Here is a 15,062-nt window from a genome sequence, read left to right as displayed (position 1 = left end):
GGGGCAGGGCAGGGCGCGAGGTGGGCACGGGGGGCTCAGGGGGTTCGGCCGCCGTTCTGGGGCTCTGTGGGGTGTCCCCGCTGAGGAGGGAAGCCCGAGGGGGGGCTCCTGGAGGGGGGTGAGGGCCCTGGGAGGGGAGGGATGGGGATGGGGAAGGCACCCCCTGTGCCCCGGGGGGGGTGGGGAAGGGTCTCCCTGTGCTTTGGGGGGCTTGAGAAGGGTCCCCCCGTGTCCTGGTTCCCGGGGTGGGGGTGTGGGGAAGGGCCTCTCTGCACCCCAGTCCTGGCACTTCAGTCTGGGCTCCCTTTGGCTCAGGGTCCCTCAGGACAGTTTTGTCCCCAAATAGGGGATCACTTGATCCCCTCGCTCGTGGTGGCACCGGGAAACGCTCCTGAAGTGCGGGAGGCTCTTGGAGGCTTTTCTGGAGGGAGAAAAAAAATCAATCACTCTGGAGAAAAATCCAAGGAAACGGTGGGTTTGCTCTCTGCAACTCCCTGACAGGAGGGGGGAGCCGGGGGGGGTCGGGCTCTGCTCCCAGGGAACAAGGGACAGGAGGAGAGGGAACGGTCCCAAGCTGTGCCAGGGGAGGGTCAGGCTGGACATCAGGAGGAATTTCTCCATGGAAAGGGTGCTCAGGCATTGGAAGGGGCTGCCCAGGGAGGTTTGGAGTCCCCAGCCCTGGAGGTGTCCAGGGAAGGACTGGATGTGGCACTGAGTGCTCTGGGCTGGGGGACAAGGTGGGGATGGGGCACAGGTTGGACTGGATGATCCTGGAGGTCTTTTCCAACCTCCATGACTCCGTGATCCTGTGGTTTTGGATCTGTGCCTTCATCAGAGAAACCTAAAGGACACCACCCTCCTCATCCTCCTCATCCCACGTTTTCTTGAAGCTGAACTTGCAAATCCCACATTTTCCCGTGGGATCCCACACCTTGGAGCTGCCAGAGCCCGGAGGGACACTGTGGAACAGCCTTGATGCCTCCCAACATTCCTTCCACTGGGACACAATCCCACAGGGAACATGAGGCATCTCCTGGCCCAAACCTGCTCCGTGGCAACGACATCCCAGAGACCCCCCAGCCCTTCCTCACTGGTCAGTGTTTGTGCCCCTGTGAGCAACATTAACCTATTAACATTAAGCATGTATAAAAATCAACTTTTAATAGTAATTATATATATATTTAAAATATAATAATGTAATATTTATAATATATTGCAGCCTGCAGCTTCCTCAGGAGGGGCAGCTCCGATCTCTGCTCCCTGTGAGCCGGGACAGGACCCAGGGAATGGCTGGAGCTGTGCCAGGGGAGGTTTAGGATGGATTTCAGGGAAAGGTTCTTCCCCCAGAGGCTGGTTGGGCACTGCCCAGGCTCCCCAGGGCAGTGGGCACGGCCCCAAGGCTGCCAGAGCTCCAGGAGGGTTTGGATGATCCTCTGAGGGACAGGCTGGGATTGTTGGGGTGTCTGTGCAGGGCCAGGACTTGGACTGGATGATCCTTGGGGGTCTCTCTCAGCTCAGGAGGTTCTGTGATCTAAATGATTTTCCCCAATCCAATGGATTTTCCCAATTCCCCTGGGATGTGGTTGCTCTGTTTCTATGGAGCAGGTGCACACCTGTCCCCTCTCCATCTCCAGGTAGAGTTACTGGGGTGTAACTCCAGGATTTCGGGTGAAACACTGGGAGAGGTTTTCCAGCACTTTCTCCTCCTCCTCCTCAACCCCCCACACTAATTAAATAAAAAGGCAATTAACAGTTTCCCAGGCAGACCAATATGTTAATCAGGCTCCCCAGTTTTCCCTTCCAGGCTGGCAAAAGCCAGGGTTGGTGCTAAAAATCCGAGGGATTGCTATGGAAACCCCCAGTGGCTGATAACTCATCCTGTCACACCAGCAGAGCCAGGGCCAAATCCAGCCTGGGTGCAGCTCCACCACTGTCCTGCCCATCCCTGCCTGGGAAAGACAGGCTGGGAACGTGCTGGGAATTTGGGAGCTGCCACTGAGGTGGTGTGGGGGGCAGTGGCTTGGATTAAGACTGAGAGATTGGGAATGTGCAGCCTGGAGAAGAGAAGGTTCTGGAGACGTCTCAGAGCCCCTTCCAGGGCCTGAAGGGGATCTGGGAGAGTTGGAGAGGGACTTGGGACAAGGGATAGAGGGACAAGACAAGGGTGAGTGGCTTTCTACTGCCAGAGGGGAGTAGATGGGATTTTGGGAAGGAATTCTTCCCTGGGAAGGTGGTGAGGCCCTGGCACAGGTTGCCCAGAGAAGCTGTGGCTGCCCCATCCCTGGAAGTGTCCAAGGCCAGCTTGGAGCAATCTGGGGTAGTGGAAGGTGTCCCTGCCCATGGCAGGGGGTTGGAATGAAATGATCCTTAATGTCCCTTCCAACCCAAACCATCCTGTGATTCCATGATTTGTGTGAGCTTTAACGCTGCATCTCACAGAGGTGGAGCACTGGCCTCCTGTGGTGCCAAGGAGAAGGAAAAAACCAGGAAAATATTTATGGTGTGGAGCTGGAGAGTTGTGTCCCCCATCTCTGGAGCCCCTCTGGGGGTTTGTCACCCCCCGTTATGGTGTCCCCACCTCCCCTGAGGCTCCTCTGTCGTGTCCAGCCTCAGCATCCCAACCCACTGGGAGCATCCCGGGGGGTTTGGCCCTTCCATCCTCTGCTGGGATGGGATGAATCTCCCCTGAACGGCACATGGGCTCTTCCCAGGTGGTGCACAACCATTCCACAGCTTCTGGACGGACTCACCCACCACCCAGCGGGACCCCAGGGTGCCAGTGGGACCCTCAGAGCCCTGGGGCCGGGCAGGAGCGGTGCCCCCGGGGCTGCGGGGTGAGCCCCCTTCCCCAGTGCTGCACCCCCGGGGGGCGATGGGGGCACACGGGGACACCGCGGTACCCGAGCCCTGTGGCTCCACAACGCCCCTCCTGCCCCGGGGGGGTCAGGCCGGTGCCCGAGGGGGTCCCGCGGGGTGCCCCCATCCCGGGTCCCCCATCACGGTGCTCCCGGTCCTCCCCGCCAGCAGGGGGCGCCAAAGCACCGAAGCCCCGTTACCCCCGTCCCGCGCGGCGCATGCGCAGTGCGGGGACCCTGCGGGGCCAGGGCGGGACCCGGTGCGGGTTCCCGGTACCGGGGCTGACACGGGGCTCAGCCCTGTCGCCTCTTCCTGTGAGCCCCCCGGGGCTCGCCCGCCGCTCGGGTGTAACCGGTGGCGGGGCCCTCCGCGCGCCGAGAGCGTCACCGGGACTCTCCCCTCGCTGCGGCCCGGCAGGGCAGAGCGGTCATTACCGCTCGCTGTTTTCGGTACAGCGACGCGGGTGTAGCCCCGGTGACAACCCGCGTGTTCCCGGCGCGGCGGATCAACCGCCCCCTCCCGTCCTTCCCCCCTCACCCCACAAACCTCCCTCCCCGTTCCCTCACCCCACCAAACCATAGAGTCCGGCGGGCAGAGCGGCCCCGGCGCGCAGGCGCCGCTCGCCGGCACCGCCCCCCGCCCTATAAGACGGGACCGGCTGACGTCAGCGCTCTCTTCCGCCCGCTCTGCGCTCGCCAGCGAGACAGGGCCGAGCCGCCGCCATTGCCGCGCCCCCCCCGCCCCGCAGCATCCGCCGCCATCCGCCACCATGGTGAGCCCCCGCCGCCCGCCGCCGCCACCGGCGCCACCGGCGGCCTCCGCTTCGCCCGCACCGCCGGCGATGGCGCGCCCGCCGCTCCCGCGCGGCCCCGCGCCGCCCGATGCGGCCTGTGCTGCCCGGGCTGGGCCGCGGCGGCGCGGGGAGGGCGGGGCGGGGGGGGGGGATGTGGTGGGGCAATGGGGACGCGGGGGGGACGTGTCACCCCCTCCGCGGGGGTGGCGGCGGGGCTGAGGGGAGCGGGAGCGGCCGCGCTGATGTGGCGGCGCGGGGCCGGGGCGCTGCGGTGCGGGCACTGCCTTATGTAACGCTGCGGGCCGGGCTGGCACCGCCACCGTCACCCCCCCCCGCTCGCTTTGACGGGAGTTTTGTCCCCCGGAGTCAGTTTAAAAGGGGGTTTTGCCCCTCCTGATTCGCTTTGGGATGAGGGGTTGCCCCTCTCGCGTTCGGTTTAGGGTGACAGGTTGCCCCATGGGTTGGGTTTTGAGGGGGTTTTGCCCTCCGCGTTCGGTTTTGAGGGGGTTTTACCCCCCCGGGTTCAGTGTTGGGGTTGTTTTACGTCCAGACTTCAGGTGACAAGTTGCTACCTGTGTTCGTTTTTGAGGGGCTTTCCCCCCCCTTGGCTCTGTCTTGGGTGAGTTTTGCCCCCCTGGCGTTGGTTTTAAAGGGGTTTTGCCCTCCTGGGCTCGGTTTTGAGGAGGTTTTACCTGCCTGCGTTTCGTGTTAGGGGTGTTTTACCTCCAGGCTTCAGGTGACAAGTTGCCACCTGTGTTTGTTTCTGAGGGGCTTTTACCCCCCCCCGGGCTCTGCCTTGGATGAGTTTTGGCCCCCCAGGGTTTGGTTTTAAAGGGGTTTTGCCCCCCTTAGCTGGGTTTTGAAGGGGTTTTGCCCCCCAGCTTCAGTTTTGGTGGCCTGAGGCACAGAGGGGTTGGTGCTGCAGCCCCACTGCAGTGGGTCGCGCTGTCACCCGGGCAGAGCCGGCGTCACCGCGAGCACACGGGGTGGAGATTCGAATTCTTTGGAGAGTTGCAACAAATCCAAAATCTCTCTCCTCCCTCTCAAGGTGAACTTCACAGTAGACCAGATACGGGCCATCATGGACAAAAAGGCCAACATCAGGAACATGTCCGTGATCGCCCACGTGGACCACGGCAAGTCCACGCTGACGGACTCCCTGGTGTGCAAGGCCGGGATCATCGCGTCGGCCCGCGCCGGGGAGACCCGCTTCACCGACACCCGCAAGGACGAGCAGGAGCGCTGCATCACCATCAAATCCACGTGAGTGCCCTCCCCTCACCCTCCTCGGGGTCCTCCCTGAGCCCGGCCCCCGGCGCTGGAGTCGCCCTCGAGGTGGGAGAAGGTGGAGGTGGGAGAAGGTGGCGTCGGGCTGCTCTGGGCCGGTTGAGAAGCTCAGTGAACACTCAGGAGTGTCTTCAGTGGGATGACAAACGTTGATTGACTTCTGGGCAATGGTTGAGGAATTCCTGAGAAATCACGTGAAGCGGGAGCTTCACCCTCCCATTTTAGCCCCAGGATTGTTGGATGTCCCGTGGATGTGAAGTGGAGACTTGGTGGCTTTGTCGCTGTGACAAGTGTTGGTTGGTTGGCTCCTGGTCAGTCAGTGAGTTCCTTGGGAGATAAATGTGCAGCAGGAGCTTCACCCTTCCATTTTAGCACCAGGATTGTTGGATGTCCAGTGGATATGGAGTGGATAGTCTTGGGAGCATCTCTGGTGGCTTTGTCGCCATGACAAAGTGAGGTGACAAGTGTTGGTTGGCTCATGGTCAGTCATTGAGCAATTCTTGGGAAATAACGTGAAGGAGGAGCTTCACCCTCCCATTTTAGCTCCAGGATTGGTGGATGTCTTGTGGACGTGGAGTGCAGAGTCTTGGGAGCATCTCTGGTGGCTTTGTCGCCATGACAAGTGTTGGTTGGCTTCTGGTCAATCCTGTAACTGTTCCTGGGAGATAAATGTGCAGCAGGAGCTTCAACCTTCCCTTTTAGCCCCAGGATTGTTGGGTGTCCCATGGATGTGGAGTGGAGAGTCTCGGGAGCATTTCTGGTGGCTTTGTCACCACAGAGGGTGACAAAGGGATGGAGAAGGTGGTTGGGACTGGTAGGAAAAGCCTAAATCCTTGGTTAAAGAAATGGAATCCTCTTTAGGTGCTTGAAAGTGCAGGGATTCATGGAGGAGGTTGGGATTTGTGGACAATATTATGACTTAGGAAAGGCAGATTTTTTTAGTCTGTGCTCCTGTTTTCTCCCACCCCAACCTCCCAGGAACACACTTCAGGGAATCCTTAAGCCCAGACAGAATCATTTAGGTTGGAAAAGACCTCCAAGGTCATCCACTCCAACCCTTGACCACCTTGTCAACTAGACCAGAGCACTGAGTGCCATGTCCAGTCATGGCAGCTGTCAGTGTGGGAGAAAATGTTTCTCAGGATTAGGGAAGACCAACACAGAGATAAGAATTTTAACGAAGACCAACACAGATAAGAATTTTAACAGCTGTTCCTTTCTTTCAGAGCTATTTCCCTATTTTATGAGCTCTCTGAGAACGACCTGGCCTTCATCAAGCAGAGCAAGGATGGCTCTGGCTTCTTGATCAACCTGATCGACTCCCCCGGGCACGTGGACTTCTCCTCGGAGGTCACCGCGGCTCTGCGCGTCACCGACGGCGCCCTGGTCGTGGTGGACTGTGTCTCTGGTAAGGTTTTGCCGCCTCCCTGTGCAGCTGGGACTCTCCCTGCAGTTTTTGGGAGAGTTTGGAGGCAGGGATAACTCACTCCCCGTGCTTGGCAGGCGTGTGTGTGCAGACAGAGACCGTGCTGCGTCAGGCCATCGCCGAGAGGATCAAGCCCGTGCTGATGATGAACAAGATGGACCGGGCGCTGCTGGAGCTGCAGCTGGAGCCAGAGGAGCTCTACCAGACCTTCCAGCGCATCGTGGAGAACGTCAACGTCATCATCTCCACCTACGGAGAGGGAGAGAGCGGCCCCATGGGAAACATCATGGTGAGTGGGTTTGGAATGATCCACCTTGGGGAGAGGGAGCAGTTGCCTCCTCAGGAATTGTTTCTGGAGTGGAGGAGTGAGAGTGGGATATCAAAGGTGCCTCAGCTCCCTGGGTTTGTGGTGGCTTGGGGCTCTTGTTGGCTTCCCTCCAAAATCTGTTCGAGGCTTGAGCAAATAAAGGCTTTAAATAAAAGAAGGGATTGTTCCCAGAGAGGTTGTGGCTGCTCTGTCTCTGGAAGTGTTGAAGGGCAGGTTGGATGGGGCCTGGAGCAACCTGGAATAGTGGAAGGTGTCCCTGCCCATGGCAGGGGGTTGGAACTGGATGGGCTTTATGGTCCCTCCCATCCCAAACCATCCTGTGATTCCACGATTTCCTCTCCTCACAAAGAGTGATGTTGTTTTGCCCACATCACATCTGAGGTGGTGGGTGATGGAGGATCCTCCACAGCACCTCTCCCCTGGCTGGCTCCTGGAATGGAAGGCCAGGAGGTGTTTCCCAGCTCCTGCTGGGTTGCTGGGAAAGGGAGCAGGTCTGTTGGATGGAGATTCTGAGGAAGAGCTTGTGCTTTATTCCCGCTGGGTTCCTGGAGCAGGGCTCTTGGCCACAGGTTCTCAGGAGAAGCTCGTGCTTTGCTCCTGCATGCAGGAGATATCCCTGCTTTCCTGATCCACCCTGGGGAGGATGGGAATCTTACCTGCACAGGAATTAAGCTGAGTACACACCTGGCTGTAGCGAAGGAAAACCAGTGTAGTTCTGTGGTGCAGAGCTGTCCCTGTGACAGAACCAGTCCAGTGTCCTGAGGCTCCATCTTTGTACTGGACTGTTGTTTGGGATGGAGCTGGCTGAGGGCTGTTCCTCTAACCCAGCTCTCCTGTTCCCTCTCAGATTGATCCCGTGCTGGGGACCGTGGGCTTCGGCTCCGGCCTGCACGGCTGGGCCTTCACCCTCAAGCAGTTTGCTGAGATGTACGTGGCAAAGTTTGCTGCCAAGGGAGATGCCCAGCTGAGCCCCTCCGAGCGTGCCAAGAAAGTAGAAGACATGATGAAGAAGCTGTGGGGAGACAGGTGAGGTGGAACTGTGACTGGAATTCTGGGTCAGCTCCACGTGGCTGCAGCCTGACGCTGCAGTACGTGGGTGAGGAGGGAGGGTGTGGTTGGGCCTGGTTTAACAGGAGTTAACTCCGTTTTGGTGAGTGCTGAAAAGCTTAATGAGGGTGAAGGGACGAAGGTGGCACTTCCTCAGCGTGCCCTGAACAGGCAGAACAAAGCCATGTATCTGGAGCTGAGCTGAGCACTGAGGTTGGTTTGATTTCATTCCCTCTCCAGGTACTTTGATCCTGCTACTGGCAAATTCAGCAAATCTGCCACCAGCCCTGATGGAAAGAAACTGCCCAGGACCTTCTGCCAGCTCATCCTTGACCCCATCTTCAAGGTGAGCTCCTCAGGGTTCCGCCCTGGCCGGTGCCTCCCCCTCTCCCGCTTTTCCCCGTGCGTGATGATGGAAAATTTCTTCACTTTGACCTGACTTCTGTTTGATTGAAGAAATTTAACTGTCTGACACATCTTGCTGCTCTGGGGGCAGGTTGGCTGAGTCTCCTTGGAGGGAGGTTGTGTGTGAGCCCAGGGAATTCCCTGCAGAGACGTTGGTGCTGCTGCTCCAAACTGGGTCACGGCGACGCTCCAAGCGCTGCTGTTTGTTGCAGGTTTTCGATGCCATCATGAATTTTAAGAAAGAAGAAGCTGCAAAACTGATTGAGAAACTGGACATCAAGCTGGACAGCGAAGACAAGGACAAGGAGGGCAAACCCCTGCTGAAGGTGAGGCCTGAGTCTTGGGGAGGACATGAGTTGTGTCGACTTAAAACTGTTTGGGTGGGAAGGTGGGAGGTGGGGGAGCAAGGGGGAGGTGGATTGCAGGTTGTGAACGCTCTGACTGGGTCTTGGTGCCCTGCCCAGGCCGTGATGAGGCGGTGGCTGCCCGCTGGAGATGCCCTGCTGCAGATGATCACCATCCACCTGCCTTCCCCCGTGACAGCCCAGAAGTACCGCTGTGAGCTGCTCTACGAGGGCCCCCCCGACGATGAGGCTGCCATAGGTAGGACGAGCTGCTGGTCAGAGCTCCCACACACCTGGAACCAGCTTGTTCTCCATGTCTGGAATTGTTGAGGCTGGAGGTTTTTCTTGCATGGATCAAGCAGGCTTAGTGGCTCGCAGCTCTGCTCTGGAGGACTGAGCTGGCTGAGGATGTGGAGAGTAGCCAGAGGCTCCAGCTAAGCCTGGATTTGTTGAAAACCTCTTGGTGATCTTTCATGGAATCCTACAATGGTTTGGGTTGGAAGAGATCTTGAAGGTCATCCAGTCCCACCCCCTGCCCTGGGCAAGGACACCTGCTGGTGTTCCAAGCCCTGTCCAGCCTGGCCTTGGGACACTTCCAGGGATCCAGGGGCAGCCACAGCTGCTCTGCCCAACCTGTGCCAGGGAGGGCCTCAGCACCCTCCCAGGGAAGAATTCTTTCCCAATATCCTATTCCCTGCTCTCTGGCATTGGGAAGCCATTCCCCCCTTCCCTTCTGGTTTGGCCAGTGCCCTGGACAGAGCCCCACAGACTGGGACAGCAGTGGGTGAAGGTCTCCTGTTGGCCTTTGGGGGTGTGGGGCCGCAGGGTGTGATGCCAGTTCCATCAGTAACTGTGGGCTAAGTTGGTCTCCCCCCTCTTCTTCCCAGGCATTAAGAACTGTGACCCCAAAGGCCCCCTGATGATGTACATCTCTAAAATGGTGCCAACCTCTGACAAAGGACGTTTCTACGCTTTTGGCCGTGTCTTCTCTGGTCTCGTCTCAACTGGCTTGAAAGTCAGAATCATGGGACCAAACTACACGCCTGGCAAGAAGGAGGATCTGTACCTGAAGCCAATTCAAAGGTTGGTCCTGGCCTGGAGGGTGCTCTGGGCTTCAGGTTGGGCGTTCTGGTGCTGTGTTGGGTCACTTCTCATCTCTGAGGTCTGTCAGGGTGCTTGGTTATGGACCTCCAACTGTCTGCTGAACTCTGGGGTGCCGCTGGTGGGATCCTCCTCCCCTTTCCAACCTCACTTAAACCACCTCTCCCTCTGGGCAGGACCATTCTCATGATGGGCCGCTACGTGGAGCCCATCGAGGACGTGCCTTGTGGCAACATCGTGGGGCTGGTCGGTGTGGACCAGTTCCTGGTGAAGACTGGAACCATCACCACCTTCGAGCACGCCCACAACATGAGGGTCATGAAGTTCAGCGTCAGCCCCGTCGTGCGCGTGGCCGTGGAGGCCAAGAACCCGGCCGACCTGCCCAAGCTGGTGGAGGGGCTGAAGAGACTGGCCAAGTCTGACCCCATGGTGCAGGTGAGTGTCCAGCAGGTCCTGCTGCCTCCAGTGGAATTTCACAGGATGTTCCAAGTTGGAAGGGATCCACAAGGATCAGAGTCCAGCTGATCTGTACAGGGATCAGAGCCACAACCTTGGTGTTGCTACCACCATGTTGTAATCAGCTGAGCTCATCTCCAGTCCTGGGTGCACTGGGAGTCCTGATCTCCAGTCCTGGGTCCTGATCTCCAGTCCTGGGTGCACTGGGAGTCCTAATCTCCAGTCCTGGGTGCACTGGGGGTCCTGATCTCCAGTCCTGGGTGCACTGGGGGTCCTAATCTCCTGTCTTGGGTCCTGATCTCCAGTCCTGGGTGCCCTGGGGGTCCTGATCTCCAGTCCTGGGTGCACTGGGGGTCCTAATCTCCTGTCTTGGGTCCTGATCTCCAGTCCTGGGTGCACTGGCAGTGCTGGCAGGCAGGTCTTGAGTTGAGTGTTGGTCCCAGCCCTACCAAAGTGCTGCCTTGCCCCTTGGTGCCGTGTCACCCCCAGATCAGTGGAAGGAGCATCTAAAAGTAGCTGTGAGTCAAACCCAAAAAGCAGAGGTGAGAGCGTTGCCTGTGGGGCAGTTTGAAGCCTCACCTGCTGTTCGTGGTCTCTCCAGTGCATCATTGAGGAGTCTGGGGAGCACATCATCGCTGGCGCCGGCGAGCTGCACCTGGAGATCTGCCTGAAGGACCTGGAGGAGGACCACGCCTGCATCCCCATTAAGGTAGGGAGCGGTCAGTGAGCTCGGGGTGGGTGTTGCTGAGCTGCCCTCGGGTGTCTCACAGCCTCTCTCTGCTCCGTGCCGCCTCAGAAATCGGATCCTGTCGTGTCCTACCGCGAGACGGTGAGCGAGGAGTCCAACGTGATGTGCCTTTCCAAGTCCCCCAACAAACACAACAGGCTGTACATGAAGGCCCGGCCCTTCCCCGACGGGCTGGCCGAGGACATCGACAAGGGCGAGGTCTCGGCCCGGCAGGAGCTGAAGCAGCGGGCGCGGTACCTGGCCGAGAAGTACGAGTGGGACGTCACCGAGGCCAGGAAAATCTGGTGCTTTGGGCCCGACGGCACCGGCCCCAACATCCTCACCGACATCACCAAGGGGGTGCAGTACCTCAACGAGATCAAGGACAGCGTGGTGGCCGGCTTCCAGTGGGCCACCAAGGAGGTGAGGGCTGGGGGGCATCGGGGGCTCCTGCATGTCCTCAGGTGCAAAGAAACTTTTGGGGGAAGAAATTTGTAGCTTAGTGTCTTTTTAGGGTGAGTGAAGGTGTAGCAGTTCAGGCCCGCTGAACCTCAAAAGTTTTCTCCTGCCACTGTGAGGAAATGCAGCGTGGCAGCACAAAGTTCATGTTTTAAGTGGTTATCGTGCTTTTCAGGCGGCAAAATGTAACAGCTGGGACAGGAACTGTCCAGGTGAATAACACAACTGGCATCAGAAGGAAAGGAAAGGTGTTCTGAGGGCCACATCCCTGCTGAGGCCTATATAATAACTTTAAATAATTCATAATTAATAATCTATAATAATTTTTTCAGGAGAGGACTCTGAGATAAATTGGCAGGTAGACTGGGAACAGCAAAAAAAAACCCAGAAGGGATTAATTTTCCTGTGTACTTTAAGTTCATTTCAGCCCAAAGAAGATTCCAAGCCAGCAACTCTTGTCACATTACTGGGACAAAAATCCCTGTTTTCCTTGGGCAGATACTTGGAGTTTCAGCACCATGAATGGGGCTTTTAGCACCATAAATGTGTGTCAGCTCTTCTGGCTTGAACCTTGGATCTGATCTGTGAGGGTGCTGCTAAAAGTGGCTTCAGGCACATTTGAGGAGCCACAGTGGTGGGATCAGCTGGTCCCTCACACAATCCTTAGGTTGGGGCATGCCAACAAAATCCAGGAGTCCAACCTTTTGAAGGCTTGAAGGTTCATCCCTCGGCAAGGAGGTTGAGTGGCCAAGTGGTTCCTTGGTGGCCTTCCTGTTTTAGGAGCTGCTTCCACAGAGCCAAAGGACTGGAACCTCCTGTCTGGGGGTCCCTGAGCTGTTGGTTGAGCCCTCCCTTTGCTTTGCCAGGGGGTGCTGTGCGAGGAGAACATGCGGGCGGTGCGTTTCGACGTGCACGACGTGACCCTGCACGCCGACGCCATCCACCGCGGCGGTGGCCAGATCATCCCCACGGCCCGGCGCTGCCTCTACGCCTGCGTGCTCACCGCCCAGCCCCGCCTCATGGAGCCCATCTACCTGGTGGAGATCCAGGTGAGGAGCCTCCATCACCCCACACACCCCACAGAGGAGGGAGGGAGCTCCCCGCTTCCTGTGAGATCCTGGAGCTGCTGTCGGGGCTCCGGCGGAGTCGATGGACACAGTTGTGTCTCCTCAGAGCAGCTTCCCTCTCCCCCTTCCTTTTACACATCCCTGGATTCCCAGATTTCCACTTGCTCATGTGGAAAATCTCCCAGTGTGGAAAACTTCTGGGTTAAATAGAACTGAGGGTCGAGGGGAAGGACAAGGTGAGGAGGGAGTTTGAGGTCCTGGCTCTTCTCTCTTGCAGTGCCCGGAGCAGGTGGTTGGTGGCATCTACGGAGTGTTGAACAGGAAGCGTGGCCACGTGTTTGAGGAGACCCAGGTGGCTGGGACCCCCATGTTTGTGGTCAAGGCCTACCTGCCTGTCAACGAGTCCTTCGGTGAGTGTGCCAGTCCTGGAGCCAGCCTGGGAGGGAGAGGGAGACCCTTGGGAATGATCAGAGATCATTGAGTCCAGTTGTTCCCCCAGCACTGCCAAGGCCACCACTAACCCATGTCCCCAAAGTGCCATGTCCACACAGCTTTAAAATCCCTCCAGGGATGGGGACTCCACCTGTGCCCTGGGCAGGGGCTTGGCCACCCTTTTGGAGAAGAAACTATTGCTAATATCCACTCTAACTCTCCCCTGGTGCGACTTCAGGCAGTTTCTTCTTGTTCCTGGGAGCAAAGACCAAGGTTGCAGAACATTTTGGGTTGGAAGGGACCTTTCAAGGTCATCCCATCCCCTGCCATAGGCAGGGACATTTCCACTAGCCCAGGTTGCTCCAACCTGGCCTTGGACACTTCCAGGGATCCAGGAGCAGCCACAGCTTCTCAGGGCATCCTGGGCCAGTATCTCATCAATCACCCACAGAGGGAAGAATTTCTTCCCACTATCCCATCTAACCCTGCCCTCTGGCAGTGGGAAGCCATTCCCCCTTTTCCTGTCACTCCATCCCTTTTCCAAAGTCCCTCTCCAGGTGTCTTGTAGCCCCTGCAAGGTGCTAGGTCTCCCTGAAGCCTTCTCTCCATCCTCACCTCTTGTTGCAGCTGTATTTGGCATCTCAGGAGGCTTTCAGGAGCTACTCTGGGTTCCTGTGGTGACCTGGAGCATGAGTTTTACTGGTGGTGACATCAAACCACCACCCACCTGTCCCACCTCACGTCTCCTCTCCTTCCTCCCAGGTTTCACAGCAGATCTGAGGTCCAACACAGGGGGCCAGGCCTTCCCCCAGTGTGTGTTTGACCACTGGCAGATCCTGCCCGGGGACCCCTTCGAAAGCACCAGCCGACCCTGCCAGGTGGTCGCCGAGACCCGCAAGCGCAAAGGGCTGAAGGAAGGCATCCCTGCCCTCGACAACTTCCTGGACAAACTCTAATTACACTCATGGAACTCTGGGAGAACCGGGGGGGGGGCAGAAAAAATTAATTAATTAATTAGCGTTACCACCCATTGCCGAGGGGGGTAGAGACGCCCGTGAGCACCATCTTGTTAATTAATAGCGATTCGAGACTTCAAATGAGGGTAAAAAACAAACGAGAGAGAGAGAGAGAGAGAGGAAAAAAAAAAAGCCTTATAGGTTTCTGTGTTGCACATGACTCATCTTTGCCATTGTAACTAAAACATCTCCACTAGATTTGCCCAATTCTGTATTTATTTGACTCGAAAAAAGAAACAAAAAAAACCTGAACCGCTGCAGAACGGCCGCTTGAAAACGAGGAGAAAACAGAGGGGGGGAAGAAGGAGGGGGGGGTGAGGATGCCTTACCTGCAGCGTTGACTGTCCGTCGTGCCCATCGCCGCCTGTATTAGTGCCACTGGAATTAATAAAATTGGATAATGGTGATGAAAATCGTGGGGTTTTTGGGTTGTTTGTGGTGCCCTCTGGTGGGGCGGAGGGGGTGTTGCTCACCTTCCTGAACACTCAGGGTGCTTTCACAGGGGGAGCTGGAGGGCTGACAAACACAGCAGTGCCTCAGCAAAATCTTGTGAGAGACTGAGATGGTTAACGGCTTAAATATCGTTAAAATCACTGAAAGACTGAAGAAACAACTGCTCACCGAAGCCATGGTCCTTCCCCAGGCTGAGCCCACCTTCTGCTGCAGGAACTCCCGAGGGACAAGGTGGGAAAAGGGATCATTTCCCAGCTGTTCCTGTACCAGGGAGTGCCAAACTCTAAAGGGCAGCAATGCTGGGGAAGGGACCGGAGCACAAGTGCTGTGAGGAGAGGCTGAGGGAGCTGGGGGGGCTCAGCCTGGAGAGGAGGAGGAGGCTCAGGGGAGACCTCATCGCTCTACAACTCTCTGACAGGAGGGTGTAGGTGGGTTTCGGTCTCTTCTCTCAGGCAACCAGCACTAGGACAAGAGGACACAGCCTTAAGCTGCACCACGGGAGGTTTAGGTTGGACATCAGGAAGAAATTCTTTACAGAGGGAGAGCGATCAGACGTTGGAATGGGCTGCCCGGGGAGATGGTGGAGTCACCGCCCCTGGAGGTGTTTAAGAGACTGGATGTGCCACTCGGTGCCATGGTCTGGGTGACAAGGTGGTGTTGGGTCATGGGTTGGACTGGATGATCTCGGAAGTCTTTTCCAGCCCGGGTGATTGTGTGATTCTGCGGTTCTCTCCTCGCAGTTAATTAATTAACCGAGAGCCGGCACCTCCCGCAACCTCCACCGGGCTGCGCGGCGGGGCCGGGGGTGGGCGGGGCTTCGTGAGGGGAGAGGGGCGGGGCCAGGGATGGGCGGGGCTTTGGAGAG

The 15,062-nt window shown here is 57.7% G+C and overlaps 1 protein-coding gene, 1 long non-coding RNA gene and 1 other non-coding gene across 3 annotated transcripts; all 3 read left to right on the top strand.

Moving 5' to 3' along the window:
- Positions 1-191: 191 nt before the first annotated feature.
- Positions 192-1,800, top strand: LOC127461466 (uncharacterized). Its single transcript, XR_007900076.1, has 3 exons — positions 192-471; positions 836-1,093; positions 1,635-1,800. It is a non-coding gene; the product is annotated as an uncharacterized LOC127461466 (long non-coding RNA).
- A 1,699-nt stretch (positions 1,801-3,499) lies between these two features.
- EEF2 (eukaryotic translation elongation factor 2) lies at positions 3,500-13,929 on the top strand. Its single transcript, XM_051769267.1, has 15 exons — positions 3,500-3,628; positions 4,698-4,912; positions 6,163-6,344; positions 6,440-6,651; positions 7,538-7,716; positions 7,978-8,083; positions 8,355-8,468; positions 8,607-8,745; positions 9,374-9,569; positions 9,764-10,022; positions 10,645-10,752; positions 10,840-11,193; positions 12,096-12,278; positions 12,574-12,706; positions 13,491-13,929. Exons 1-15 carry the CDS (start codon positions 3,626-3,628, stop codon positions 13,682-13,684), a joined length of 2,577 nt encoding a protein of 858 aa, XP_051625227.1. The 5' UTR covers positions 3,500-3,625; the 3' UTR covers positions 13,685-13,929.
- Positions 8,141-8,211, top strand: LOC127461514 (small nucleolar RNA SNORD37). Its single transcript, XR_007900100.1, has one exon. It is a non-coding gene; the product is annotated as a small nucleolar RNA SNORD37 (small nucleolar RNA).
- Positions 13,930-15,062: the final 1,133 nt, after the last annotated feature.

The sequence above is a fragment of the Manacus candei genome, unplaced genomic scaffold, assembly GCF_025592945.1.
Source record: "Manacus candei isolate 608988 ecotype Guabito, Panama unplaced genomic scaffold, ASM2559294v1 h1tg000106l, whole genome shotgun sequence".
In the NCBI taxonomy this organism is placed as follows: Eukaryota; Metazoa; Chordata; class Aves; order Passeriformes; family Pipridae; genus Manacus; species Manacus candei.
The sequence above is the reverse complement of the archived record's forward strand: the minus strand, read 5'-3'. Positions and strand labels throughout refer to the sequence as shown.

What these genes read in the sequence shown, in the direction of transcription:
- EEF2 (XM_051769267.1), top strand. An exon ending in TCCTTGACCCCATCTTCAAG is followed by an intron (nt 8,084 to 8,354) that starts GTGAGCTCCTCA and finishes TGTTTGTTGCAG; the next exon opens with GTTTTCGATGCCATCATGAA. An exon ending in CGACGATGAGGCTGCCATAG is followed by an intron (nt 8,746 to 9,373) that starts GTAGGACGAGCT and finishes TCTTCTTCCCAG; the next exon opens with GCATTAAGAACTGTGACCCC.